Here is a 27,920-nt window from a genome sequence, read left to right as displayed (position 1 = left end):
CCGTCAAAAGATGTCCGCCCTTTCAATGCGACGTTATAATGTTGCACAGAGTTCTCGGCCCTTCCAATACCGTCGCTCGACAATGCAGGGAGCTCTGCATTCTACCAGGCTTGGTGTTGTTGATCGCCTTGCCCAGTGTAGGAGGAAGACTACCGCCCCGAGTTGCCATCCAATTTCAGGTGACACTCGATGTTTCGTACAAGCAATCCTACTGTGACCTTGCCACTGTGGGAGGCAACGACATCATGTCCGTACCTAGACATTCGGAACCGGCTCGGCGGGCGACAAATCGAGCCTCTACCACAATTCTGGGGTATTCGGGTCCACCAGAAAGCAAATCCAGGTGGTTGTGTTGTGCCCGTAGAGAGGACTACAATAGAGCCGTCGATCGACTCCCTCCAACCCCCATTTGACTTGGATCTGGAAGGGCTTGTCTTGAGCCAGCCGTGCACTCAATTCGGCGAGGCCTTGCTGTCCCGTTCGAGAAAGGTGTCCGTGAATGTAATCCCTGGCCGCGTACAACATGGGTGAGACGTTGCATATCTCGTAGTAAGTATCGTCCAGTGGAGATTTCCCCAGCAGGAAAAAGTCCGAATACAATTCCCGTAGGCTTGTCATGAAGTCTTCTAGGACATCGTCTACGGTGGTGCTAGTTTTAGAAAGGCGCGAATCGTCTGAAGATCTGGGGTTGTCATCGAGGCTGCGTGTCGATCGCGGAGTGTTTCTCGCCGTTGACGTTCGACTTTTTTCTTCATTGGCCAGATTCAGCCAGACATCGTCCGCTGACCTCATGGTTGGTTTTCCATAATCATTACGATCCTCCGGCAGTACACAGCCTCCGAGAAGATCTTCGGCCGACAATTTGCATGTTGGAGGGGCCCAATCTGAGGGTGGTGCGTTGTACAGCGGAGTTTGGGGATCAGACTCGATGGTCGAACTGTCGGACAGCTTCTCGAACTCGGGCAATGCGGCTGTTTCGTGAATAAATCGAGTGACGTCGACAAGACTGACGAGCATGAACCGGCTTCGGCCACTGCTAGGGATCACGAGTGGAGTGAAGAGGACAAGGTGAGTAACAGGATCGCCGGCAGCATCTTGCCCCGTGACAATGTCCATGGAGGCACCCTCACACTCGCAGCTGTTCAAGAAGAAGTGCTCGCCGATTTCAAAGATATACCTTAATTCTTGAGATGTTGCCACAACCGGACAGCCTGCCATGGCGGTGTCCAAGACGCAAAAGGATTTGAAGTGCTCAACTTGTCGAAGACAGGCCGGGCGCTCGATGGCAGCGGCGTGCTCTTCGACCGAACAGTGGGTTCGCACCGAAATCGAGCTGCTGGTTGCCGAGTCAAGCCAGGACACTTGTTTTCCTCGCCTCTCGTTCCGTCGAAGGGTGCGCGCGGAGGACGGAGAGGCAGGTCTCTTGGCAGGTTCTCGAGGTGCGAGACTGGGACGAGAGTCTTGTAACCGGAGGGTGGAGACACTCGGGATGTGCGAGATCGTCGCTATACTCGCTTGCTGGCTCGACAGCGGAGTGTAGGTTTGCGAGATTGCTTGATGGACTGGCCTTTCCGACGCTGTCGGGTCGCGGTATCGAAGGTGCTGCTGGTTGAATTGGCTAATGCTGGTGGCCGGTAGCAGGGACTGTCTGGCCCTGGTTCGACTCGTCGATCTCTCTGTTGGTGTCTCGAACCGATTGGGTATTGCATGGGAGGAGTTGTACTGTTCCAGACTCCAAACACTATCATCTGCTTCGAGAGGAGAGAGAGTCCAGACCGAGGAGACGAAACTGCTTGAAGGACCGCCCTTACGCAGGATGCCGGATCCCACAGTTTCAACAGGCGGAATGGGAGATTTTCGCAGTCTGCGCAGGAAGACGTCTTTAAGACTCTGTTTCAACGTCTTTCGAGGCGTGTTGCCTGCTCGTCGGGGCTTGGCAGCCATTCTAAGGACTCCGACTGAGAACAGCGCAAACTTGAAAGGTACTTGTAGTATCGACTGAGATCAACTTCGAGTTCACCAGCTTTGAAGATGGAACTGAGGCGAGTGCAGGAATGGATACTTCTAGACTCAAAAGATGGCAGCCGCTGATCCGCATGCCTTTGAAAATGCAAGCAAGCGCGCAGATTGATGTGTTCAAGACATGAAAGACAAAGAACCACCCGGAACGCCTAACAGACCTGTTGTTGCGCACGCATACAAATGCACAATGTATCAGAACACATGTCCTACATGATGACAAGGAAAAAGAACAATATAGAGTTGATGGGTACTGGTAGAAGTTGTTCACACGACAATCAACAATGCAAGAGTGAAAAAAGAAATCCACAGCCGGAGGGTTTTGATGCAGGGGCTCAGGGCGAATCACCGGGGAAGACAATTGACATCTGCATCGGGGAATTGGTACTGGAGCTACCGTTTCAGCCTGGAGAATGGCTGGATTTGGCCATAAGCGAGGCAGAGACGACCCAAGATCACCTACATATCCTTGTAAGCCACCCAGAAGGGTGTTATGCTTGTAGAGGGAACGAACGGATAAAGCAACAAGTTGGTTGTATGCGTGAATCGGCTTCGGATGCCGTGTCATATATCGTTTATTGTAAGCCGTTCCTAAGCCAATCAGTTGAGACTACACAGCAAGTCAACCAGCCTCCATCCCAGAGTTACTCTCACTGTACACTGGCATATGAGTACAGAATTGCGGGCAGATACATGCACTTCTATCCAAGTCTACACCCAACCGGTCGCCATACTAGTAGTTCATGTTGTTCAAGTTCAACCCCAAAAGGCACCACGCTGTAGGCCTCGAGGGCAGCAGGATATCGTGAGTGAGCCAAGTCTAAAGCAGCGCCTGTACCGGAACAACGTTGTGCCGTCCCGGCAACACCCTGACTGAGCATTGTAGCCAATCAGCAGCTTCTATCTCTGGCCGGTTTCCGTCCCAATTCATTCCGACATTTGGAGCTTTTCACTGTGCCCCAGCACTGAACAACACCACCTGAACTCCCAAGTCCAGCAGCACATCGACGACCACATTGCCTGGTCCCAGCAGCCTCGTCCGACCCGTCATTCCCTCTGCTGCTCTCACGCGCTCTCCCAGGAGCTTCACCAGCCATGTCGGCCTCGCCTGCATCCCGTGCCATTCTGCGGCAGTCCAAGCTGCTCCTGCGCCGAAACAATTTTAGACAAGCTTCCACCACCTCAGAGGCCGCTTCCAAGGCGCAAGAAACGGGCAAGCAGGCTGTTTCCAAGGCTTCGGAAGGCCTCTCCCGTGTTCAGAGCTCGGCCGGCTCCGCGATCTCGAAAGTCGGCTCCTCCGCATACAGTGCATTGAGTAAAGTTGGTGGCCGGACAGGAAGAGTCATCTCCTTTGTTGAATGTATGCGCTCGCCAATGTGCACGAGAATTAAGTGATTGTTAAAACTGACACCGTTGCAGCGTTAATACCTCCCACGGTCTACTACTCGCGTGTGGGCCTGGAGCTCGCTCGGATCGTCTTCAAGGGTCAACAGATGGCACCTCCGTAAGTGTTGTTCCACTACTCAAACAACTTCAATCTAACATCGGTGCCAGCACTGTCGCACAATTCCAATCTTACTTCCAGCCGCTTATCAATGTGTTCCGAAACCCTCGATCTATTTCCTCTGTTGCCAGTTCCGTGAGCAACTCCGTCAACCCGGAAGCGGTCCTCAGCAGCATCCGTAATGTCAATTCCAGACAACTAGCCAATGCCGGCATTATCTTTGCTCAAGTTCTCGGTTTCTTTACTGTTGGAGAGATGATTGGAAGGTGGAAGATTGTGGGATACCATGGTGAAGTTCACCACGAGCATTAGACGACAAGAAAGGACATGCCAGCCCCTGTGCTGGACCGCCTTGTAATCTTAGGAGCTTTCTTATGGAAAAGGAACGCAAATACAGAACCTCAAGTTGACAACGCCTTTGACTCTATGGGAAGCCGCCGGGGGGACCTTGGTTGACAGACCACGTGCCAAGTTCTAACCTGACTGAAATGAAAAACTGAACCTTTGCGTTAACCGCTGACCAAACTGTTTGTTTCTGGAGTGCTTTATTTCTGGCAGTCTCTCTGCCCTCCAAACCCTGACTTGCTAACAGATACTACCCAGGAGGTCTGGGTGAGATACCGAGAGAAGAGCGCAATCGCACTGAGCCCGCTATCGCGCATATTGGTGAAGTTGGCAAGACAGGGATTGTATTGGATCACCAGCGCGCATCGATTGCGCCAGACTGGCAAGTCACTTTCACGGCCAGTGCCGAAGAGATCATGCATTCAAGATCCCATGCTCTGGTCTGAAATATCTCTTTTCGCAGTTTCTCGATGCTGGTCACGTTCTTTCTTCCTTTATCCCTCTATTCCCATTTCGAGAACAGTTCAATTTCGATGTAATCTTCTGAATGAGCTTCCATCCGATCACAACAGGCTTAACCTACGTTTACAGACTGGGCAAACGGGCCAGTCTCGCCGTAGAAATCATATTAATCATGGGTTACCGCGTCACATTCTCCGTGGTTTATCTGCTAACCAGCTTGGTCTCACGCAGTCGTACGTGCCTGTACACGCAGCATCAACACAGCTAGCCAGGCTACCAAAGTGAATACCCTTTTTCACGATACCGGGCCCATAGTGGGCATACTTTGCGGAATTCGTCATCAAGTTCCGGGCGTGGACTGGAATCACCGGCTCCTGAATCATGCACCAGCAAGTGTCGGTGATGAAAGTGGCTCCAAAGGTTTCCAGTATGTCCAAATACCCTGCAGCGAGCGCATCCTGATACACAGATCTGCTTGTGGTGATGGTCATCTGGGTACCAGGATGCTTCTTCCGATTCTGAACCAAGCTGCAAAGGCTGGCGAATTCTTCGAGCGAGAAATGGGGATTTCCAAGTGATACGAGGTCAACTGAGGAATCGGACGCAGTGTTCAATTCCTTCCAACACAAGGCCAGCTCTTCCAAATCGACGGTAATCTGTGGTAAGTTTTGTTCATGTTCGTACCTTGCAGCTTCTGCAGCCTCGGGCGTCACACCTTTGATATGAAACATGGGCGCTGAAGAAGTTGTTGCGAACGCAGCACTGAATGCCTTCAAGTCGGCGAGAGAAGGATTGCTCTCCTCCAGGCCACCGATGATGGGGATCTCAGGCCCGACGATCTGTCCAATATGATAGCCCAGAAGAGGAAAAAGTGAGTCGTCTACACCTTTCAGTATCGGTACTTGAATCCGGGTTCTTGGTCTTCTGCCCTCCTCCACATGACAACCGGAGTAAGGAGCACGGCCGGTCAGGGCGATAAAAACATCAAAGTAATCTGCATACTTTTGCGTTCGAGCACCAAGGACACTGTTGGCAAACACCACGGCGTTGGACTCTGCCCACCCTATCTGTTCGCCTGCCAGCGGAGCACTGTCAAGTAGATACGGAGCACAGGTGAAACTTGGCTTTGCGCCCATCGCAGTGTAGCCGTCGCCGAGTCGAGAAGCGGCTGTGGATAGCTCGGGATCGGTTCCTAACTCACGCCATCGCCGCTTGTCCACCGACAAGGAGTTTAATGTCGCTGGGACGACGCAGCGGGCGCCAAGTGACAGGAGCCGTTCAACGAAGAGAGTGCTGCTTTTTCCCATGTATACACATGCGTCGATGTGGACTTGTGACACGTCCACTAGTGACTCTGCTCCCTGCATCGTTGCGAACCAGACGATGATTTCCATGGCGATTTTGCACGCAGCCCCATGTTGCCCGTTTAGCATCGCAAAGTCTTTCTCGGTCAAAGCCATCTTACTGGCGTCTGCACTTTTTGGGAGAAGTCGGAACACCGTATTGGCGCCAATGAGCAGTTCTTGATCTGAGATTCGTGCATGGTCTGCGGTTCGTAGGTGGGAGAAATTCGAATGATCCTCAATGACAAGGACAGGAACCGATTTGTCGAACATGAGGCTGGCAACCATTATGCCGAGAATGAGAATTGGATCGGCTTTTTGGAAGATGAAGGCCGCTGGGCCTCGGCCATTCAGCAATAACTCCAAGACAATGCCGCTGCCTGAACAAGAGCCCCGTCCATAGGGGAGTGCGAGTATAGATTGATTCAACGAAGTACCGCAGAGAGGATGGTGGGTATCGATGACTTTCCCCGAGTCAGGATCCACGCCCATCATAAAGCTCAAAGGAATATCCGAGTATATGAGCTTCCCCTCCGCCTTGCCAGGCACGAGGATTTGGACATTGCTGTCATTTGGCTGGACTGTTGCTGCCATATCGCTTGCGTTCGAGGATATCACTGTCGATGTGCCAGTGGGCAGTGATGGTAATCGAGTTGTTAACGGCGGATAACCTTAGGCCATTGGCAAAGCCTTTATTACGAGATTAGAGATAATCCTCACATTGTTCCTGTTTGCGACTCAGGCTCTGGACATATCTCTAGTGCCGAGGGTATATATCCGAAAGATATATTTCAACTAGTGATAGTTCTCTCAAAAGGGAAATCTCTCGGAATAAAAGACTTGTTTCTGCTAAAACCCCGGAATGTAGATAAACCATCCCCGCGTTACCTTCTGCGTGCCGACAGGTTTTTCAATTGCATGCGTGACCTCGACGTTATGGAGGAGGACCACTGCCACTGTCGACTTTCGCCAGAATTGGACGTCGCCCAACCTGGACAGTTGCACTTCAGGCCAAAGATACCTACCTAAGAATTTCTGTCGAAAAAGTTGTGGATCACGAACTTCAAGGCTAGGGGCCCGAGGACCATAACTACTAATTCCGCATCCCCCAGGTAGTCCGCTTGTGCGAGGCTATCTTCACTCAGCAAGCTCACCAAAAGCAATTACCCAACACGTCGATGCCTCTCGAGACTTTGCGCAAGATGGGTTCCTTGGGTGGGACGTAGCATGCCCGCTGAGGCTCTGGCCGAAGATCATGATACAGATTCATTGAATACGATTGGCTCACCCCAAATCCTTAGTCACGGATGATTGACTTATCGTGGCCCATGGGGTGAAGAAGTGAAGCCTTGGAGGAGATGGCCGATAAGTTACAAGGACGTGGCTCGTCCACCAATCACCAGGAGGGAACGGCCAGATAAGATGCCCTTCACTCATCAGCCTTCCTTTTCCTTCAAGTTTATCGAAACTGCTTGTCATTTCCTGGTGTTACAATTCCTTGAGATCATTTGTTTGCTTGCCTCACCCCCCTGGCAGAGGAACTCATCTAACAGGCCCGGATTGCCTATGAGCGTCCGGAGTTCTTATCAGTACCGCCAGTAAGCTACCGTGTTATGTCTGCCAGTTGCGGCTGGCAACACACGGCTTGGAGCCTCATGCCACGCAAATGTCAATGTTGATTGACCAAGCCCTGCACGATCAACCTTGTCAATGTCGCCGGGGTTTAGTATGGGTACTCACCGGGCGATTGACCAAGATCCTACTGGTGTTGAAGACCCGTTATCGGCAGGATTAGGACGGATGGCTGCAACACTCCCTCTTGGTCTGTTTGCGGGCCTAGCGAGTATCCCGCGAGCACATCACCCATCGGCAGACTAACTCGGTACCACAGAGATGTCGTCTTTCATGTTGTGGTGGAGTCACATAGCACAAGGCAAGGTCATTCAGCATATATACCAGACGAGAAATCCCAATGACTCTCTTTCTCCTTACGACGTTGCGTTACCGCGGTGTTGATCTTTGCCCAAGCTCGTCCTGACCAACGGGAATTCGCGTCCTGCCTTGGGTACTATATTATCCACAATGCCTGATACCGCCGGGACTGCCTATGTGCCCCTTTCACAGGGGTTTGGATATGGCATCATCCTAGGCCTGGGGTTTGCATTTGCACTGGGGATGATAGCAACTACCTGGGCGCTGAAACGATATCATGGCGAGGTATGGACATGCACTGTTTTTTGGGCTTTGTAAACATGGCATCTGACCCGACTCCGTTCAGGTACAAACGTCCGAAGCTTTCTCGACGGCCGGAAGGACAGTCAAATCAGGTCTCGTGGCGTCTGCAGTCGTGTCCAGCTGGACATGGGCTGCCACCTTGCTTCAGTCCTCGGGTGTGGCCTACTCGTATGGCGTGTCCGGTCCTTTCTGGTATGCTTCGGGAGCAACGGTTCAGATCTTGCTCTTTGCGACGTTGGCCATCGAGTAAGTTCATGTTCATGTCCTTCCTCACGACATTTTGGCCCCTCATAACTTTGCTTCATGTGCGTCGAAAACGAAATGGTGTCTGATGAGAGTGTACTAGATTGAAGAGACGGGCACCGAACGCCCATACATTCCTGGAAGTCATCAAGGCCAGATATGGCGTTGTGACGCATATTGTGTTTCTGATCTTCGGTCTGATGACCAACATCCTAGTGACGGCCATGCTGTTGACCGGCGGAAGCGCAGTGGCCAGTTCCCTCTGTGGAGTCCCCACGGCCGCGGCTTGCTTTTTGCTTCCCATCGGCGTGGTTTTGTACACCATGTTCGGTGGGATCAAGGCGACCTTTTTGACAGACTATGTCCATACGGTGATCATTCTGGTCATCATCTTCGTCTTCGCCTTCAGCGCATATGCTACCAACGACATTGTCGGGTCTCCGGGCAAAGTATGGGAACTGCTTGTCGAGGCCTCGAAACGACACCCGGTCAAGGGGAACGAGGAAGGCAGCTATTTGACCATGCGAAGCCGCGAAGGAGCCATCTTCTTCGTCATCAACATTGTGGGCAATTTCGGAACCGTTTTCTTGGACAATGGTATGGACTTCTCCTTTCTGTCCCCCGTATCCTTGAAAGATACCTTTCAACAATATCCCGTTTTGGTTCGGCTGCTAACATCATATCTTTTCTACCTCTACCCAGGCTACTACAACAAAGCCATTGCGGCGTCTCCAGTCCACGCATTGCCCGGCTACGTCATGGGCGGTCTATCATGGTTTGCCATCCCATGGCTTTGCGCTACGACCATGGGCCTCGCGGCTCTAGCACTAGAGAACAACCCGGTCTTCCCAACATATCCTGACCGCATGGCACACTCGGACGTCAGCGCAGGCCTGGTGCTTCCATACGCGGCGGTAGCACTTCTAGGCAAAGGCGGCGCCGGAGCCACTTTGTTGCTTATCTTCATGGCAGTGACCTCAGCGTCGTCCGCGGAGTTGATTGCAGTATCGTCAATCTGGACATACGACATCTACCAAACGTACATCCATCCGACGGCGTCCGGCCCGCTTCTGATCCGCATGTCGCATATAGCATGTGTGGTATACGCAATTGTGCTGGCGAGCTTCTCCACGGGCTTGTTTTACGCCGGCATCAGCATGGGCTATTTGTACTTGATGATGGGATGTATCATTGGCTCGGCCGTGATCCCCGCGACATTGGCGTTGATGTGGAAGCACCAGAACTGGCAGGCGGCCGCGGGCGCCCCTGTGCTGGGCCTGGTGTGTGCATTGATCGCCTGGCTCGTCACAGCTAAAAAGGAATGCGGCGTCCTCAACGTCGACTGCACGGGCTCTAACAATCCCATGCTGGCGGGCAATGTGACGGCGCTGCTGAGTCCGCTTGTTTTTGTTCCTGTTTTGACTTTTGTTTTTGGCCGCCAGAACTACGATTGGGTCTCGATGAAGCAGATCCGCAAGGGCGATGATACCGAGATCATTCGTCGAGCCAGCGTTGAAATCGATGCCGAACTCGTTGTCCCGGCGCAGATGACCGGGGAGCTGGATGCTGCCGCGGAACGGGATCAGGCCAAATTGAACAAGGCGGCCGTCATCTCGCGCACCTTGACTGCCTTTATGACTGTTGCCATGCTCGTCCTCTGGCCTATGCCCATGTACGGATCGGGGTATATCTTTTCCAAGAAGTTCTTTACAGGTATGTACAGACTACAGTGTTTCTTTCTTGCTGTCTCTTCCAAACCCGAGCGACGGGTAAATGAACTGAATGGGTCAAGTTCATTCAGACTGACTTTTTTTTTTTCGCTTCTTGCAGGCTGGGTCGTTGTCGGTATCCTATGGCTTTTCTGCAGCGCCTTCTGCGTCGGACTGTTCCCGCTATGGCAGGGCCGCAAGACTATCGCCCACACCGTCCGCTCCATGTGGCTGGATCTGTCGGGCAAGAAAAGGCCGGCGCTGCATGGACGTGCTACTGAAGTCGAGGATGAATCTCGGAGCTCACGGACGCCCGAGGAGAAGGTCGAGGTCAAAGAGTGATTGCAATCATGATTACAGTACCTGAGGCTTCTCCGCATAGAACATGTAGAAGCAACGGACACCAAGTGGACAGTGAGGAGCAGAATGGTAGTTTAGAGCTTGTGTCGCGAAGAGAATAGCGATCAACGTAATCATACAGATAGATACTCCATCATTGTCGTCCTTGTCAACCCACAACATAGGTACTGTACGGTACCTCATTCAGGGGTCTCTCCAGCACCTCGAGTCACTCAATCGTCTTCCCCAAGCAAACTATCATTATCCTCAGCTCCGACCATTGTTCAGCGTCACAGCCACAGTCATCGTTGAGCCAACGAGTGAACCTCTCTCACATACATTATCAACCATTGATCGATACAAAACGAGTATGTGGCAGTCCATGCCGAGTACTCCAGTCCTAAACTGTTAACATCATCAGTATACCTTACCTACCACTCACTCAACAGCAGGCTCGGCCGATGTGAATCAAGTGGTGTTGTTCCGAGTCCAGCTACCGTCGGTAGGAGTACTGGCAGTGGTATCACTTCTTCTCCTCAGGTTTATTCACCAACCCACTAAAAAACCCCCCCAGCCCACCCGGATTCTTCATTTCCTCCCAGCTCTGCCGGCGCTCCGCATGCGTTTCGCTGCTTCGATTCGCCAACAGGCCACTGAACATGCCACCCCCACCACCTTGTGAGGATGCGGATGACTATTGTACAGTATGTCAGCTTATCCAACTTACCCTCCCACGGAGCCTCCTTTCCAGGAAAGGTTATCAATCTTACCCGTCTTCTTCCCGCAATGGCCGCGGCGATCCCACCCCCAGAGGACGATGTTGATGACTTGGGCGGAGACGACGCCGCGGCGCCGGCGCCAGCCTTCTTATCACCCGACGAGCCCGACATTCGTCGAGGCTGAGCGGGCTCGTGGATCTCACGGGGAGCAGGGAACATGAATCGTCGATCACCGTCCCAGCGTGGAAGGACTTTGCCGCTGCCGCTGCCACTGCCGGAGTCGGCGGAAGCGTTTGTGGCGTCGGTGATGGTGTTGTTGGCATCGGCTGCTGCAGGAGCAGCAGGGGCAGCGGGGGTTGGAGCGGAGGCCGAAGAGGTGGCGGAGGTATCTTTCGGTTGGGAGCCAGAGTATCGACGACTGCCTTCGTGGACCTCTCTGCCGGCTGGGAACATGAAGCGGCGGTCTTGCCAGTTGCTGGACGACATGGTTGCGAAACACAAAAGTAGTGGTGATGTACTGGAGCGATGGGATACTAGTAGGTCGGGGGTAGAATAGGTGCGGTGCTGATTGGGACTCTGAGCTTGGGGTCTGATCAAATGCAACGCATGCAGATTGGGTTGGGTATGTGAAGGAGAACAGGTCAGATGTCTTGGGTATGGATGAGATAAGTGAGAGGAGAGATGAGCTCCTGCCACCTAGTAAGGAACATGGTTAGCCTACCTACCTAGGTATGTAAGGTATGGATGTACAGCACTGCATTGGTAATGCCTGTTACAAGGAGGGAGGACCCCGCGGCCCAAGTCACTTGCTGTGCATGTGCACTGGGCACAATGCAGCAATATGTCACCATCACCATATACTGCAGTGGCCGTGTTCGTATTGTGCGTGTCTCTGAGGTGAGAGAGCCTGTCAAGTCAGCGCAGTAAGGGTCCCTTTTGGAGGCGGGGTCCAGGTGGGGGAGCGACAGAATCCGGGGGTGGGCTGCGCTAGGGCTACGGGCTACTAGTACTTGTCTTCCGTGTCTCGCACCGCTACTACGAGTAGGACTAGTACCTACTTGGTAGGTAGTACAATGTACTAGTACTGGAGCTTGAAGCCGAGGACTGGAGCTGGCAATGTTCATCTGCCAGGAGGGGTTGCTGGTGGAGGAGACTCTTGAAGTATAGGACGGTTGCTATTTCGAGTGCTGGCATGTTCCGCAATGCAGTTTTTGTACTACCAGTCCCACAACCATACCTAACCACAACAACTTGAACTACGGCACACCACAGCAGCACTCAAGTCTTCCTTCTCCTGCTACTCACTCAGAACACAAGATCAGAGAAGTTCACCCTGGTGATATTCTCTCATTTTGACCGGCGATCTAGTCCGCTTTTCCAGCAACGGCAGCGGCAGTCGCGTCGATCCTCCGTTCTTCGGTGTGCATCATGGGGGCGAGAATGGCCTCTTCTTCAGCCTCGTGGATACGCTGTTCGTATTGTCAGCATGTGAGTAATCAGGTCAACCGAGTTGGAAATTAACAAGATCCAAAACTTATCGTGTCATGAGGCAACTGCGCCAGAGAAATGAAAGAAACGAAGAAAAACGACAGAAGACTAGACCCATGACCAAAAAATACCGAGAGGAAACAACAGGGAAGGGTTCTCACATCCATAGCTCTGCCGGCAGTCAACCAGCTCGCCACCAACATACTCCGCAAGACCCAACTCTGGCGGAAGACGGAACTGGTAAGATTCTCGGCCGACCAAGTGTCGAACCCTCGATGGGGGAAATTGGCATCGAGATGCAGCCGCAGCAGACGAGGGTACCGGTCCAGACTGCGGAGTGATTTGCGCACGGCGTCGCGGTAGAACCCGACAGCTCCGAGTATGAATCCACTGCACGATGCCACCATGAAGGGGATTGTCGCCGTGTCCCAGATTACGGCGCCAATCGAGGCTCCTGCCATGCCGACAAAGACCGAGGAGACTGTGCCGGAGAGAATGACGCGGAGCATGCTGTTGTTATGGACCAAGATATCCAGGTCAGCAAGAAAGGTGAAGAACAGGCGGAGTGAGGGATGATATCCAGCATTGACTATGTCCAGTATCGAAATGACTCCGTATATGGTCCGTGGTAGAGGACAGAGAAACGAAACGGGCTGAGCTCACGACATTGGAAGTTCTTCGACTTACAACAATCCGGGTCCACTGCGGTTGATATGACGGTTAGCATATGCTTCGACTACAGGCCACTTGAGAATCACTGATCAAGCACAGCTTGTACATCTTGAGCCTAGATGGCTTCGCCATATTGCTGCTTTCCATTTTCCATTTTTTGACATACATCCCGATATAGAACAAGATAATGTATAATCGTAGGGAGGAAGATGTAAGAACAGAGGAAAAAATGCTGACGACTAACCTGACGGTGCCCCATCCGCCTCCAACATGTAGAATTGACCTCCAGGCGTCTCCAATGGATTGCTGATGAATGAATTCGTTGCCGGGGCTCTGATGGAAGTTCATTATGGGAGATCCACAGAAGCCGCTGCCGGCTGAGGGACTGGGATACAGACAATCTATGAAGCCAGTACCAGTACGGGATGAGGTAGTACTCCTTCCGCCTAGCCAACTGTTGAAGATTATCGCTAACACAAAACACGGTGTTGGTGGAGAAGGCTACGCGTGGTATATTTTGCGTTGTGCTCCACCATAATTGTTAGCTACTGCGCATCTTTTGCTTATTGGCGCCGAACTGTCCTGGATCCCGGCATGAGTCCAAAGACCGAAGGAAGCTTCAGCTTATACATCTTGAAGTGGGCAGGCCGTCTGGAGACTGTCGTTGGAGCAGTCATCGACGAACGCGGCTGGCAGGCATGAACACTTTTTACGGGTTAGGAAACGTGGCTGCTCTCCTAAGCATATCTAGGTAGGTACTTCATGTCAGCATTGCCTCTGCTCCCTTGGTACCCAGGGACCCGATCAGGCTACAGGACCTGGATATCGGCGCCACCGGGGCGCGCATGGAGACATCGGCATTTCTCCGTTGTACATTACCACAGTACACCCACACGCCCTATACTACCGTCCTCCCTGGCTCACATTATGTGGCGCTTGCTGACGTATTTGCCGCACACTATGCGTCCCTATGCAGGCCAAACAGCATGATCCCATTTTTTGGCCCCTTTGACCAGGCTGTCAGCAAGGCCCGCTCCGGCTGACCAGGTAACAAATTTGGTGAAACCAACAGTAGACCAATAGCTGAACGACGTGCCCTTCGGAATAAATGCCAAATCTCCGAAAATCAGGGTCACAGCCTCATTGTTGATTTCCAGGTGGAGCTGACCCTCAGTCACTTGTAAGGCCTGATGGACATCGAAATGAACAGGTGAAGGCTGTGTACCAGGCTTCATGGCCACAGTCGCCACGGTAAGCTTGTTGTCGGTCTGTTTGCCTGATGCCAGCATTTGAACCACTTGACCACTGTTTCGCTGTAGGTACTTGGGACCTCGATTGCTGGAGACAAAATACGGAGTGTGTGCATCATCTGGCAAAGTTTGGTCCGTGACATGCCATGTGCTCAAGCCGTCATGAGTCGTTCCGTTGGTCCAATCCAGGTTAATGGTGTTGTGTAGTGCTGGAGTGATGCCGTATCTGGGGAAAAGTTCCAACACATTGGTAACGTTTAACTGCATCTTATCCTCAGGGTTGAAAGGCGCCGACGATCTGTAAGAATTGCCAATGGTATTGAACAAGCCCTCAACTCCGCCAGGAGCTAAGACGAGCGAAAGTTGGAAATCAAGCTCGTTAAACCGATAGGTATGATTGCTGCCTGCTGCCAGGAGTGCGAAGTCGTCCGCTCGAAGCTCACGTCCCTGGTTGGCATTGTGGAAGACCTGCACGCTGCCCTTCAGAGTGTAAAATGTTTCCACTTGCTTGTGCGAGTGGATTATACTGAGAGGAAGTGGACCGGCGTTGGCCCCCAGCACAGATAATGCACCGGCTGAAGTGGAATTGGAAACAAGAGTCCGAATGATCAAACCGCCGAAGTCGACAGCCTCGCCTTTCAGGTTGGGAAGCACGTAGGGACGAGGGGCGTCCGGAGCAACGTCCACAATCAAGGAGCCATATGCATGTGCTGGACCACCGAGGAAAGCGAGCAACAATGAAGCTAGTGAGCAGAAAAGAATGGCGGCCATGATGAAGGCGGCGAGTTGCCCTGTAGGAATGTCGTGGAGCAGGATACCTTTGAGCGAACGACTGTGGTAAGATTGTGCAGGAAGACTCAGCTATGCGGTTAGAGGAGAAGGCAGTCAAAAAGGAAGAAAGCCGCTGATGATATACTGGTTAGAAAGGGACGAGGAGGCGCAGGCAGAAGTGTCCCTCAGCATCTCGGCTATTCGCCGGAATCAGCCGAAGACATGCAAGTGTTCGAGAAGCAAGTGAAGGTTGACAATGGGGACAAATATAGTCTCACTCAGAACCCACCAGTCAGTCTCCCATCGCTGCAGAAGTTGGTGATATCAGCTTATTGGTGTTGTTTAGTTTGTCCGTAGTCAACAAGGCCATAGTGGGGTTCAGCCTCGTCGCGTTCATGTAGACCATCCACCTGTTGGACCTTTGTCCACACCCACCTTGTTTGCCTAATGGGGGACTTACTTGCCATTCAACTCACGCAATCGATCAACCAATTGCTCCCCCGTTGGCCCAAAGCTTACCCAAAGCAGCCGTCCCGCTGGCCTCCAGAAAGACCTGGAGCAGCAACAGAGCACTTCTGTCTTCACTCCGGCCGGCTAGGATTACATCGGCTCCATTTGCAGCCGAGTTCAGAACCACTGCTTTGAAGACTGTAAACGCCGACTTTGTAGGGCGTTGTATGATGACTGCTAGCCTCCGTACGTGGTTGAGGTACAAGTCAATGAAGCTTCAGACGTGGTGCAGCGTGGAAGTGTACTAGTAGGACAGTTCACGTTGTAGACACGAAACTTGAAGGGGTTTGAATACTCCTGGCGGCTTGGGAAGGCCCGAGGCGGCCCAGGCGCAGGGGCTGACTAACCATGGCTGAAGGTTGTGGCTTGAAACTGTGGCTAGTTCGCGGCGACGCAGGTTCCCCGGAAATTCAACTTTCGAGCGACAGGCAGAACGCAGAAGTGTCCATAACTCCAGGTTCCTTTTATACAACCCGTCGCACTCACACATTCAGTTGAACGTACACCGGTCCAAGTTCTACGCGATATAGCAAACGACCAAGGGCTCATTGTATTGTACCATTAGCTTGCGGTGTCCATCTCAAGCTGCGCTTCTAGCACCAACCCAGACCATCCTATTTCTCCCCCTATTCAAAATCACCTACCAACCTTCAGTCATGGTAAGAGATCTCATCCCCGCCTTGCGAGGGATACAATCTCTCTATGCCCTTTTAGCGATTCTTCTTGGCCATTCTGCGCCCATTGAAATGTTCGAGCATTCTGACCAACCCGCTGCAGGCCTCAGCTAGACCTGCATCTCCTCTCACCTCCGGTCCGGAATCTGGACCTGACTCTACACCTTCTGCGCAAAAGGCCACTGGTTCTTCTTCTATCGCGCGCGCTGGATCGCCTCCTGGAGGTCCCCGATCTGCTATCAGACGCCGCGCAGCCGCCGACCATAAAGAATCCCTCAAAAATGCTCGTCCCGCTTCGACGCGTTCGGCCGGTGCGGGTGGCTCTTCTGGGACAATGTTGAGACTGTACACGGATGAGAGCCCGGGTCTCAAGGTGGATCCTATGGTTGTTCTGTTCCTGAGCTTGGGTTTTATTTTCAGCGTTGTTGCTCTACACCGTGAGTTACAACTCTACCGAGAAAGATTGGAGTGTTTCAAGCTAACATGGGCCGGCAGTCATTGCGAAGATCACGAAAAGATTCTCATAAATTTTTGGTTTGCGACTCTTGGGTGTTCGTGGAAAGGAAGAGATCATGTGCTGGAAGCGTACAACACCAGGATACAGGATACAGTCGTACAGTCCGAAGCATGCCTCATGACAAGTTGGTTGACGTTACATGTCGCCTTCCGCAGGCGTCCAGGGGGTTTCTGGGCTGATAAGAGTCATAAGATTCTCAATAAGGTCCTTGCAAAGGCATGTGCTGCTCTTTGCTGCTCAGCATGCCTTTACCCGTGCGAATTGTGCGGAAAGTTGTCAGGTGGACTTGTGCGCCCAGAGCATGTGGTGCCGGCGAAAGCTCCATTATAGGCACAACTTGAAGAACTCGTTAAGGAAGGAACCAGCGTATGAGCATGAATCTCTGTATAACGTGAAGATATGAACCATGTAATTCGTACGTGACGATCTTCGGTCATGTCGCGTGGCCAGCCCTGTGGCCCCATGTTTCCACATAATGCAGTGGGAGTAGTTGTAGTGGTGGTGGTGTGCATCGCCGCATTTCCAGCCCTTGAACTTCAACCGATCTACCTAGGTACTCACTCACTGAACGACAAGTAACATCCTCTCCGGCGGCTTCTCTCATATCCTTTGAACCCGCGAACGCTCACAATCCGAGTCATAGGACAAACTTTTGGTGCCCGTCATGGCGGACCAAGACCAAGAAGCGGACAATGCCCCTCTTAACAACCCGCCCAAGGATGACGAGCAGCAGCAGCAGAAGAACGAGGAGGAACAGAAAGTTGAACCTGTACAAGCTCAAATAGAAATACACGCCCACACCCACATAGAGGTGTCTGCACCTGTGGCGACAGGGGGAAGCCACTCTACACCGCTGGTGAACAGCAGCGGCTGGGACGGCAAACTACGCATGCCACCACGCAACGCTGTTCTGACGAACCCGGAAGCACTCTCAGACCCAGAATACTCGGACCCAGAGGCGCCTCCAGTCGAGCAGATCGAGGCGGACGAAGACTTACTAGACGACTATCCCCTGGACACCGAGGACGTCGACCTGGTGCACTGCCGGATCTCCTCGCTTCCGGCCCTCAGACTCGAGCGATTCACCAAAGTCAAGAGATTGTGTTTACGACAGAATGCCATCCAATCCATATCGTTGCCGGCCGAACTGGGCGAGACTCTACAAGAGCTGGACTTGTACGACAACTTGATCTCGCACATCAAGGGATTGGAGGACATGAAGAATCTGACCAGCTTGGACCTGAGCTTCAACAAGATCAAACACATCAAGAACGTCAACCACCTGCAAAAACTGAAGGAACTGTACTTTGTGCAGAACCGCATTTCCAAGATCGAGAACCTGGAAAACCTCGACAACTTGACCATGATCGAACTCGGGGCCAACCGGATCCGCGAAATCGAGAACTTAGAGCCCCTGCACAATCTACGCGAGCTGTGGTTAGGCAAGAACAAAATCACAGAGATCAAGGGCCTGAACTCGCTGACCAACCTGCGGTTGCTGGACATCAAATCCAATCGACTGACCACCATTTCGGGCTTGGACACGTTGCCAAACCTCGAAGAGTTATATGTCTCTCACAACGGCATCACCGAGATATCCGCGACCGCACTCGCCAATAACCCGAAGCTGCGCGTCCTCGATATCTCAAATAACCAGATTTCGCACTTGGCAAACATCGGTCACCTTCAAGACCTCGAGGAGCTCTGGGCCAGCAGCAACAAACTCTCCGACTTCCGCGAGGTCGAGCGAGAATTGGCCGACAAGGAACATCTGGAGACGGTCTATTTCGAAATGAATCCTCTCCAGTTGACTGCCCCCGCGGTTTACAGGAATAAGATCCGCCTGGCCTTGCCGCAGGTCAAACAGATCGATGCCAGTAAGTCTTTTGCTTTGCCCCTTTTTGGTGTTCCCTGGTGTTTGTGCTTTTTATCCACAGAAACGTAGTACCGTTACTGACTTCTCATTTCCATTCCAGCCTACGTTAGGGTCTAAACTTTGACGGAACCCACCCTATCGAAACAAGAAATGCCCGCCACCCGGAATGACTTACACCAGTTTGGTCCTCCTCCTGTTTGCTGAGGTGTTAGACGGATGAATATGCACCCTTCACAGACACCTTCAAGTCATCAATTCTAATGGGCACAGCACTACTTGACGACCTGCTGCATACCTAGGACCGCCTTGAAAGCCAACCCCCAACATCTCACATCACTCCGGGCTTTTCATTTGTCGTTATCTGCCATGCAGAGCAGACCAGACTAGACCAGGGCAGAGCAGAACAACGAACAAGGACACGCTTGTTATGAAGGAGTGTCGAACGCCGCACGGTGAATTGCCACCAGGATCTTGAGCGGAGCGTCACGGGTCATGGCTGGAGGACAGCTGCATAGCAGAAACAGAGACACACCCCCCTCTTCTCTACTTGCTGGCGCGGCAATTTGGGCCTGTCTAATATCTGCGGGCGTGCAAAGTCAAAACGACATACCGCATCAGGTTACCAAAAAAAGGGGGTTGGCGAGCAGCTTGCACAGCCGCGTCAGGCTGTAAGCCTACACCTCCTGGGGGCAGGATATGGCAGGGCAGGGAAGACGGCGAATGGATTTGACAGAAGCCGAGTTCGTAGTAGGGCGAGACACAGAAACCAACTCTGGTGTGAGTTCTGCTGAGATTGAACTCAAGTACCGCGCGAGTTATGCACTTGATCTCTAAGGGGCCGGGATCAATGTACCGTGCTATGGACTCGGGGCGAAGACATTGTACTTGGGAAAAGTGACCTAGACCCCATGAACTCGGAGCCACAGAACCTGACGAGATCTTCATCATGCTTTGACACCGAACATCGAGCTTTTGTTTCAAGTTTATTTCCATTTTAATAAACACAATGCATGCAAGTGTGTCGACAAACCATCCAATTTGAAACCCAGTGATAGCCTTTTCCATCGTACCCAGCTTCCAGCTTTCATAACACCCACAACGCCGTAATCACTCCAGCCCATTCTCTTGCTGTTGCGCTTCGCATCTTGATTATGGAATGCCTCATAGCCACAGGCGAACTGTGTCAGTTGCATTTTCTGCCGTAGAGCTTCCCGTGCGGACGAGCAGCTTGGTCGAGCAGCACCCGAGAGCATTCCATATGTGCCATGCTTTTCCAGCCATGGCACTTCCAGGCGGAGGAAAACAACCACGAATAGTACAACCCATAACCGCAGCTTGTCCATCCTCACAGAACCTGGACAGTAGCAAAAATCGCAGTGATATGAGCTAGGATTGATCGAGAAGATCCCGACGGCGCATGGCAACCCATAACGCCTCAATCACAATCAAGCGGGTGGAAGATATTTACTGTGCGCTATGCTGATAGATACCGGCAACAATGCAGTGGTCACGCTCAAAGGGTTCTGTTAGACAAGAATCGGTTAGCAAAGCTTCATCAACCTCCGAGAGCGCACACATGTAGGGAAGGCGAAAGTCAGAAAACTTACCCAGAGTCAGTTGTTCCTTGGGCTTAATCCGCTCTTCCCGCATCTTCTTGACTTCATTGGCGAATACAACCTCGGGCTTGGCAGTCGAATCGATACAGTTGGCCTTGATCGAGACCAAAACTCCACCGCCGACCTTCAGGAACAAGTGGGCATTGAGACCGACAATACGTGCTTGATCCGGTTGGGCGACGTCGGCGAAAATGACGTCCACCATGCCGACCAACATGCGGTAACGAAGAGGATGTCTGGCATCTTCAATGATCGGGATGACGTTCGTACGGTGCGTGGCCATGGTGATCAAATCACGGCCTGATCGGTGCGAGAATTCGACGGCGTAGACACGTCCAGTAGGCCCAACGATATCAGCAACATGGGACACGGATGTTCCCGATGCAGCACCCAAGTACAGCACACTGGCGCCAGGTCGAATGAAGATATCATCCAGACCTCCCAAAATACCAGCTGCCAACTTGGAACGGAAAGGGTTCCACACTCTGTATTCGGTCTTGGTAGCTGGCGCGGAGCTGTCGCCATCCACGGCCGGGGTCTCGGGGGAGTCAACACTGATGCGCTTTTCGCCATAGACCGACTCGCCGGGAGTCAAGTTCTTGGTGACCAAGAGATCTTCCTTGCCGCCACGGGCAACAAAGACGCCAGGATGTCGGTGAGGTTCCTGTTCGGACCCTTGGTCAGCTCATGCTCTGCGCACAATGTGGTAAGAGGGAAGGACATACGATTATGACTTTGGCTCCTCCCTTAACACCAGGCTTGCCGCCTCTGGCACCACCGCGTCCGCCACGACCGCCGCCACCTCTTCCTCCGCGAGGAGCACCACGGCCACCGCCTCGGCCACCTCGATCACCGAAACCACCTTTGCACGAAGTGAACGATTAGCTGCCATCTTCTTGACGATGCTTTATTTCTGCTTGTTCCGGGCAAGCCTTACCTCTGCCACCGCCTCGGCCACCACCTCTTGCGCCTCCTCTGGAAGGTCCTCCTCGTCCACCGCCACCACGACCACGCGGGGGTCCGCCGAATGCCATCTTTATTCGATTTTAGATTTTCGTATTTTTAGGTTTCAAGAATGCGCCGTAGGCAGCGTGGGCGTATGGGAGTAATCAGAGTCCGCAAATCTCGAAATATGAGATACTAGCGGTAGGTCTCTGAGATCGCAGCAAAGTCTGTTTGCCGCGGAGTTTTGAATGATGGTGCTCGTGGTATAGTCCAGAGTACTTTTTTCTGGCGCAGCAGAATGCGAATCGAAATTTGGAGCTGCGATGGAGAAAATATGGCACTAGTGTCGAATGTGGTAAGTGCAGTGCATCCTGCCAAGTCCGATCATGATTGGCCGCTTCAACGTCCGCTGAAAAAGATTGGGGCAGCAACCTGTGCAATTGTTTCTACTTGCCTGCTACATGACCAGGAGAGCCATTGTGATATTGTGCACTTGTGGTGGTGGTACTCCTATACCTCATTATTGACTAGCTACTGGACTTGTAATATCGCCTCCTCCATGCCAAATGCTGTATGACGTTGGCCGTGTCGCCCCTCTCAGCTCAAGGTGTGTCTTCCGTCTCCCAATGCACATCGGAGATGCCAGTGATTCAGAACTCAGAGTCCAACCCGAACCATATCGGGGTACCAGCCATTTCAGAGGGCGTTCTTCTTGCTGGGAAAAATTCTATCTCAAGGCACTTCAATCTCATCCCAGATCTCACCCTGTAACTGCATCTCCTTCCAATACTCCTTATCATAAGGATCACCTTTCCCTCCATCGTCAGATTCGTCATCACCGCTGTCAGGTTTGATCTCACCCTTTCTCACGTATGGGACGATATCCTCTGGATAGACAACTCTCTTTCCTGACATTCCACCACGTTTTGCGATCGCGTCAATCAGCTTTTCATCCGTCCAGCTACCCCGTCCACAAACCTCCTCGATCGCGCGACTGAGTCCAAGGTAAGTGGTGAGGAAATCCGGAGGTAGAACGCGTAGAGAGTGCGGGTCGTCAAAGGGGAGATCCAGCCGGCGAATATCCCTCCGATTGATGATCTTGAAGGGCATCCGAAACAGCCCAGCGGCAAGGTTATCCTCAAAATCGCTCGTCACGCTGTCCTCGGGAAAAGCCATGAGGGTTACCTTATCGTCGCGAGGATCGACTGCGCCGCTCATCAGGTCATTTTGTCCTGGCAGATATTCGTCGATGAGAACGGCTGGCAAGTCAGGCTCGATCGGAAATTTTGGCTGATTTCTTCGCCACAGATCTTGACCCAAGTCCCAAGGTGAGGTGCGTTCCGGGCTAAGTGGTATGTATTCCACATCAGGTGGGGCGCGGTATGATTTCTTCGATGTGTGTCGCTTGTCATCCTCACTCTCAAACAGATAATCGATGTCGGCGCTCTTTGTTTCCGGGCTTTTGGCAACATCAACATCTTCCGTCGCTTCTTTTTCGCCATGCCATATGACAGTTTGACGCTCGGTTGACGTGCTGCTGCTGGTTTCCCATGAATTGGGATAGATGTGCTCCCACTGGATCATCTCTGTTGCGCGAAAAGGAGTGCGAGGTCGGGGAATGTCGATAGGTGCGCTGCCAGTGTCCAGAAGCTCTGGATCGATCACCGAAGCCCATGTCGTCGCATCATCTTCGTGCGTGGCGCTCTTGGGTTCTGCCACGCTGGTTGTCATCCTGCTCTTTCAAGCAAGGCGCGAGTGTGAGTGTATTGGTTAAAGAAAGTGTTCTGATCCTCGAAGTGTATCTGAGTTTGTATGCGTGTGGTGTGGTGGACACAGTTAGCGCGAGATGAAGGTAATGTGAGGTGAAGTGAACTGATAGTGACGCGCATGTCAACAACAGGTATACAGGCTGATGCCAGTTGAACAGGCGGCCTCCCAATACTCATCATCTACCTACAATTCTGGTCACATCTCTTCCATCCTCTGTCCCTTTGTCCTGAGAAGCAAGCGATATCAACGCTGAGAGTAAAGGGCACCATCTGGGTGGTCTATATGCACGCACCTTCTTGTTCTTGACTAACGCCTCAGAGGCATGATTGTAATAGATGCCATTGAGTCGTGCCACATGGACACCTCATGAGATCTTCCGCAATCTGACAGTGCCATCTTGTTGTCCTAACCTTGTGAACCAATATGTCTATGGCCCAAATGACCTAACCTCATAGCTATCCCTTGGTGGTATTATATCCTGGAAGAACAGGGATGTCTGTTTTGCATAACGCACTTGGTCCTACAGCAAGTAGACACATATGTACTATACGTTGGCATGGGGCTTGTGAATAACATTGTATAGTGAAGAGAGAGGCACCGACGAGCGAAACGAAACGGCCATTGTTCTCAGAGAATACCATCGAGCTAGGTAGGCTCTGCTTGTACAATTGCAACGAAGCCTAGATATGCGTGGTACTACCAGATCGTGTTGTAACCTTCGTACATAAGGTATGGGCACGAATAAGTATCAAGTCTAATCAAAGGGGAAAGGAATTCATCATACACCACAGTTAAAGTTGAAATGCTTCCAGTCGTTCAGTCAACACACTCTGCAAGTATTGACGTCATATCTTGGAGAAAGGGACCTCTGGTTTCCGTTTTGGAACATTTTCGAGGACCACCACTGCACGACACTGCACTGGAGCATGTGGGTTTCCCATAGTATTTCGACAAACCTCCGCTCTTATCGTCTCAACTACCACCGCGCTTAACGACGGACAAGGTGCAAGAAGCTGGATCAGTGGACAAAGAGTCGATTGGAATTGATGAAGGTCTATAACGGCATCCGCAGCCTTACACGCAACTTCAGCCTCCTCCAGGGCCTCAAGGCCCGAGTGCTCGAAACACCATTATTCGGCACGCCAGGAAAGACGCACCCGCTGCCGAAGGTCCCAAAAGAAGAGAAGATGACTCCTCCCTTGAACGGTAGGGGTTTTTTGCACAACCTTTTTCCCCCACTTGTTCTGCCCGCTACCAATCTGTCTCCCTCATGCTGCGCAGAATTCCACTGACCACTACTGACCGCAAAACAGTGTTCAGACAGCCTCTTGCCTTCTTCTCGAATCGACCTGTCACCGGGTTCCACCGAGACGGTTACTGCCGGACGGGCCCCGCGGATTTCGGCAACCATGCAGTAGCTGGCGTGGTGACAGATGAGTTTCTCGACTTCTCGGCTTCGCAGGGCAACGATCTTCGGGTCGTGGGATTACAGGGCGGCTGCAAATGGTGTCTCTGCACATCACGGTGGCTGGAAGCTGTGCAAGCGTATCGAGACGGCCGGATCAGCAGGAATGGTGTGCCAAAGGTGCATCTGGAGGCGACGGAGGACAGTGCGCTGCGAAGAGTCGATCTCGACACGCTTCGCGAATTTGCGGCACGACCAGAGCCAAACGGAGTGAATGGAGTGAACGGCGTCAACGGCGTAAATGGTCATTGAGAAAACTATCTGAGGACTAAAGCAAAAAAACATAACCGTGGGTACCAGTATCCAATTTTGCATTGCGCACCCAAACACGTTAGCAGTATCCCATAACTTTGGATTTTTGAGACCGTATACACATACCTTAAAAAAAGTCAAAGGATGCGCCGCCCTCCAGAGTAATCGGAATCGAATGGAAACCTTCCCGATTCCCTACACTGTAGGGAAAAGGGTGAGATCCCGCTGCGATTGCACTAAAGTTGAGGCGATGCCAACAATCTTCGCAATGGCTCTTCCATAGGGAAACCCCCGAGAAAAGAGACACAGGCGAGCCTGCATCTCGATCTCGAAGCCCTGTAGATTTCTGATGCCAATTGCAGGCACGGAATCGTGCCAGGCCCTCGCGGGCAGTCCAACTGTCTCCAGCCATATTCGGCCAAAGACAGCGGTATAGGGTGAAGATTACTCCGAATTTCTCATCTGCAAGGATAGAAGAACGCTCAACTGCGGGCCTACGCAGGGGCAGTTCGTTTGTAGCAGAGAACGCAGCGGATGGAGGGCGGCGCATGAAGAGAGAAAGGTCTTGGTGATTGTGTCAGAGAGCTGGAAATTTATATTCGGTCGCCTGTTATTCTGCCGCTTCTGACCGCTTTGGGAAATCACGAGGTCATGTGACCACTTTCTGCCCTCGAAGGCGCGCTGAAGGACCAGGCAGTAATGTCAACAATGAGCAAACGACCGGATATACTAGTATAACCTCAATAAAATAAAAGGTATAGTTGGAATCTCGGGCGGCCTAGAGTACGCCAGGTCTCCTTCTTATGAAGTACTAGGTGGGGTGTTCGTCTAGCACACAAGATGCCTGCGCGAGCGTAGCGGCAGGGAAGATTTAAAGAACCTTATAGGCAAAGCTATGGGGTACTCCGGCCATGGCGAGCTCAATGAGATGTTTCCATGACCGTAGGTACCTGTAAGCCCGCAAGGTCGATTGAAAGATGGTCAGGACAAAGAACCCATTGGGCGGAAGCCCGCTGGTGGAACACACTGAGGTACTGTCGCGGTGGACTGTGAGGAGCCTTTTCCTTGGGGCCCCAATAAAGAATCTCTGGAACAACCCCATGGTCCTTTGAAGCTCAAGTTGCAATGACACTCAGGCATCCAGCAGCGATTCAAGTCACACGCCAGAGCAATCCATAGCATTCTGCAGAGAATGGAGTGCCCGACCTCCCAGTTGTCACAAAAGAACGCTCGGCCATCATAACTGCACTTGTTAATGAAGGTGTTCGCTGCTGAAGCCATTGATTGGCCACCAACACCGGTGATGATTACGAGCCGGCAACCGACCCATACCATAGCACACAACATCAATCCACTCATGCAGAAGCAGCAAGCTCTTGAGCCGAGGCCACAGTTCCTGACTCGAGGACTGTCACTTCGGTATTTCGGGTCGAGCGCGCCGTGTGCGTACCAAGTGCCTCGATGTATTGAAGGCATGGATGGAAACCATATGAAGATGCCACGACACTGATGACAAGCGCAGGCTTCATGTGTCGAATGTTTAGAATAGAAGAAACAGGGTCTTGCCTAACCCCCTTGCGCCAGACGCCTTGCTCTTTGTAGCCTGTTCTCCATTTCTCCAATCACTTATAATGCGGTTGTTGTCCATACTGTTGCTGTGGATTTTGACCCGGAGGAGGGCCGCCCCATCCCGCAGGAGGTCCGGATTGCGGCGGAGGCATTACTGAACCCTGGCCTTGTTGAGAGAGTACATCCGGTCGATTCCTAAACGGAAATGAGTCAATTGTGAAACTTCGCATAGAAGAGACTGTGATATACCGTAGATCTTGACGGAAGCGGCAGATGGAGCAGTGAAGCTGTAACGAAGGTTAGATTGTCTCAGCGACGTACTGCGATGCGCGCGAAGTAACTGACGTCCTTGTGTTTGCTTCCCAGTGGCAGGACGGGAACGAAGCAGAAGGTGAACCAGTCCCAGGACGAGATCGGATGCGCCGACCAATTTCCACAATTGTGGCACTGCGCGGTAATACCCTCGTACCCTTTGAGCGGTTTTGTGAAATCTGGTGGAGAGTCAGTTTGCGCAGGTTGGTTGCGACAGGAGGTTCCTAGATCGGTCACTTACCGTGCGTGCCCACGACAAAGAAGAATGCCATGATGAATATGGATGTACCGGAGTAGTAGGTAGGATCTATGAGCGACAGAAGAGATGAGGGAGAAACTGTGGAGGATTCGCCGGGAACTTCGGGAGGTTGATATGGGAGTCTTGTAACGGCACCGTGGAGCGAGGCGAAGCAATGACGTGCAGTTGAAGCTGGAGACTCGGAGACCGAGACAGTTTGCAGTTCACAGCCACACTTCACTTGGCGACAAGAAACACTACAAGCACCTGACTAGGTACCTAGATACCCTCAGGCTACAGCTAGGTATGGTTGCATTCTTTGTCTTTGTAGTTAGTTAATAGCTTCCGAGATTCTCCTTATCGACTGTGAAGCCGCAATTGTCTCAAGAAAGACCATGCACACTTTCAAGAAGCGGACACGGTCTTCTCAACCTGGTAGACATATCAACATCAAAGGTAGGTAGTAACTGATCTCCAGAACTCTCATGGTCCGACTGGCATGCCGCAATACTACTCTGGTTGTTTCCCCGTGGAGACAGGCGGAAAGAGTCAGGATACAATCTTTCTCGTTCTTCCGAAACAAACCGAGTAAACAACCTTAGGTAGGTCTACATTCCTGGCCAATCCGCTCCCATTCAAGTTGATAGAAGTGTTATTGGCCTCGCCTGCGTCGGGGCTCCGTTTCATCACCAACTTGATCATCAAAGGCTGGCCTTCGTCGGAGAACTGGATCAGAAGGGCAAACGCTGCTTAGCAAAGAAGACATTCCTAGAACTCCCCGCTCGCACATAACCCTATTTCCAGGTCGAAGGAACCCACCTGCCTGCCTGTCATTGATATATGATGCCTTGGTCGGCAAGGAAGTGTTGTCGCGCGTCAGGGCGACAGCGCGAGGCAACGACAACGCAATTCCATCATGCGGAAGCGACTGTGTGTAGCAAAAAGATTCATCTTCATTCGACGCCATTTTCCTCCTGGTATATGTACTGAAATCCGACACGACAACGGGGACCATGGATAAGGTAGCTAGCTGCGCTCCACACCATCTCCCTTTTTTTGCAAGAACACAAGTGCCCA

General features: G+C 52.1%; 13 protein-coding genes across 13 annotated transcripts; 6 read left to right on the top strand and 7 right to left on the bottom strand.

The window, feature by feature from the left end:
• Positions 1–125: 125 nt before the first annotated feature.
• Positions 126–4,642, top strand: HMPREF1120_05795 (F-type H+-transporting ATPase subunit G). The gene is made up of 5 exons (XM_009159984.1): positions 126–1,068; positions 1,139–2,824; positions 2,906–3,379; positions 3,439–3,523; positions 3,574–4,642. The coding sequence occupies exons 3-5, from the start codon at positions 3,115–3,117 to the stop codon at positions 3,833–3,835; spliced, it is 612 nt and encodes a 203-aa protein (XP_009158232.1). The 5' UTR covers positions 126–1,068; positions 1,139–2,824; positions 2,906–3,114; the 3' UTR covers positions 3,836–4,642.
• HMPREF1120_05796 (uncharacterized protein) lies at positions 298–1,944 on the bottom strand (the record flags this gene model as incomplete). Its single annotated transcript, XM_009159985.1, has 1 exon — positions 298–1,944. The coding sequence occupies one exon, from the start codon at positions 1,942–1,944 to the stop codon at positions 298–300; it is 1,647 nt and encodes a 548-aa protein (XP_009158233.1).
• On the bottom strand, positions 4,516–6,267 carry HMPREF1120_05794 (uncharacterized protein; the record flags this gene model as incomplete). Its single annotated transcript, XM_009159983.1, has 1 exon — positions 4,516–6,267. The coding sequence occupies one exon, from the start codon at positions 6,265–6,267 to the stop codon at positions 4,516–4,518; it is 1,752 nt and encodes a 583-aa protein (XP_009158231.1).
• A 229-nt stretch (positions 6,268–6,496) lies between these two features.
• Positions 6,497–10,567, top strand: HMPREF1120_05793 (SSS family solute:Na+ symporter). Its single transcript, XM_009159982.1, has 5 exons — positions 6,497–7,890; positions 7,952–8,154; positions 8,255–8,748; positions 8,854–9,864; positions 9,982–10,567. Exons 1-5 carry the CDS (start codon positions 7,756–7,758, stop codon positions 10,200–10,202), a joined length of 2,064 nt encoding a protein of 687 aa, XP_009158230.1. The 5' UTR covers positions 6,497–7,755; the 3' UTR covers positions 10,203–10,567.
• A 427-nt stretch (positions 10,568–10,994) lies between these two features.
• Positions 10,995–11,497, top strand: HMPREF1120_05792 (uncharacterized protein). Its single transcript, XM_009159981.1, has one exon. The coding sequence runs from the start codon at positions 11,136–11,138 to the stop codon at positions 11,472–11,474; it is 339 nt and encodes a 112-aa protein (XP_009158229.1). The 5' UTR covers positions 10,995–11,135; the 3' UTR covers positions 11,475–11,497.
• Positions 11,498–12,282: 785 nt separating this feature from the next.
• HMPREF1120_05791 (uncharacterized protein) lies at positions 12,283–12,915 on the bottom strand (the record flags this gene model as incomplete). Its single annotated transcript, XM_009159980.1, has 2 exons — positions 12,283–12,387; positions 12,568–12,915. 2 exons carry the CDS (start codon positions 12,913–12,915, stop codon positions 12,283–12,285), a joined length of 453 nt encoding a protein of 150 aa, XP_009158228.1.
• A 1,131-nt stretch (positions 12,916–14,046) lies between these two features.
• Positions 14,047–15,099, bottom strand: HMPREF1120_05790 (uncharacterized protein; the record flags this gene model as incomplete). Its single annotated transcript, XM_009159979.1, has 1 exon — positions 14,047–15,099. One exon carries the CDS (start codon positions 15,097–15,099, stop codon positions 14,047–14,049), a length of 1,053 nt encoding a protein of 350 aa, XP_009158227.1.
• A 92-nt stretch (positions 15,100–15,191) lies between these two features.
• Positions 15,192–16,810, top strand: HMPREF1120_05789 (protein transporter Sec61 subunit beta; the record flags this gene model as incomplete). The annotated part of the gene is made up of 4 exons (XM_009159978.1): positions 15,192–15,196; positions 15,252–15,390; positions 16,387–16,720; positions 16,779–16,810. The coding sequence occupies 4 exons, from the start codon at positions 15,192–15,194 to the stop codon at positions 16,808–16,810; spliced, it is 510 nt and encodes a 169-aa protein (XP_009158226.1).
• Positions 16,811–17,464: 654 nt separating this feature from the next.
• On the top strand, positions 17,465–18,793 carry HMPREF1120_05788 (adenylate cyclase; the record flags this gene model as incomplete). The annotated part of the gene is made up of 2 exons (XM_009159977.1): positions 17,465–18,677; positions 18,777–18,793. The coding sequence occupies 2 exons, from the start codon at positions 17,465–17,467 to the stop codon at positions 18,791–18,793; spliced, it is 1,230 nt and encodes a 409-aa protein (XP_009158225.1).
• A 1,347-nt stretch (positions 18,794–20,140) lies between these two features.
• HMPREF1120_05787 (fibrillarin-like pre-rRNA processing protein) lies at positions 20,141–21,326 on the bottom strand (the record flags this gene model as incomplete). The annotated part of the gene is made up of 4 exons (XM_009159976.1): positions 20,141–20,199; positions 20,284–20,956; positions 21,018–21,154; positions 21,230–21,326. 4 exons carry the CDS (start codon positions 21,324–21,326, stop codon positions 20,141–20,143), a joined length of 966 nt encoding a protein of 321 aa, XP_009158224.1.
• Positions 21,327–21,969: 643 nt separating this feature from the next.
• On the bottom strand, positions 21,970–22,968 carry HMPREF1120_05786 (uncharacterized protein; the record flags this gene model as incomplete). The annotated part of the gene is made up of 1 exon (XM_009159975.1): positions 21,970–22,968. The coding sequence occupies one exon, from the start codon at positions 22,966–22,968 to the stop codon at positions 21,970–21,972; it is 999 nt and encodes a 332-aa protein (XP_009158223.1).
• A 520-nt stretch (positions 22,969–23,488) lies between these two features.
• Positions 23,489–24,954, top strand: HMPREF1120_05785 (uncharacterized protein). The gene is made up of 2 exons (XM_009159974.1): positions 23,489–24,213; positions 24,321–24,954. Exons 1-2 carry the CDS (start codon positions 24,054–24,056, stop codon positions 24,722–24,724), a joined length of 564 nt encoding a protein of 187 aa, XP_009158222.1. The 5' UTR covers positions 23,489–24,053; the 3' UTR covers positions 24,725–24,954.
• Positions 24,955–26,346: 1,392 nt separating this feature from the next.
• Positions 26,347–26,877, bottom strand: HMPREF1120_05784 (uncharacterized protein; the record flags this gene model as incomplete). Its single annotated transcript, XM_009159973.1, has 4 exons — positions 26,347–26,488; positions 26,543–26,580; positions 26,639–26,784; positions 26,847–26,877. 4 exons carry the CDS (start codon positions 26,875–26,877, stop codon positions 26,347–26,349), a joined length of 357 nt encoding a protein of 118 aa, XP_009158221.1.
• Between the last annotated feature and the right edge of the window lie 1,043 nt (positions 26,878–27,920).

This window comes from Exophiala dermatitidis, assembly GCF_000230625.1.
Source record: "Exophiala dermatitidis NIH/UT8656 unplaced genomic scaffold supercont1.5, whole genome shotgun sequence".
NCBI classification, from domain to species: Eukaryota; Fungi; Ascomycota; class Eurotiomycetes; order Chaetothyriales; family Herpotrichiellaceae; genus Exophiala; species Exophiala dermatitidis.
The sequence above is the reverse complement of the archived record's forward strand: the minus strand, read 5'-3'. Positions and strand labels throughout refer to the sequence as shown.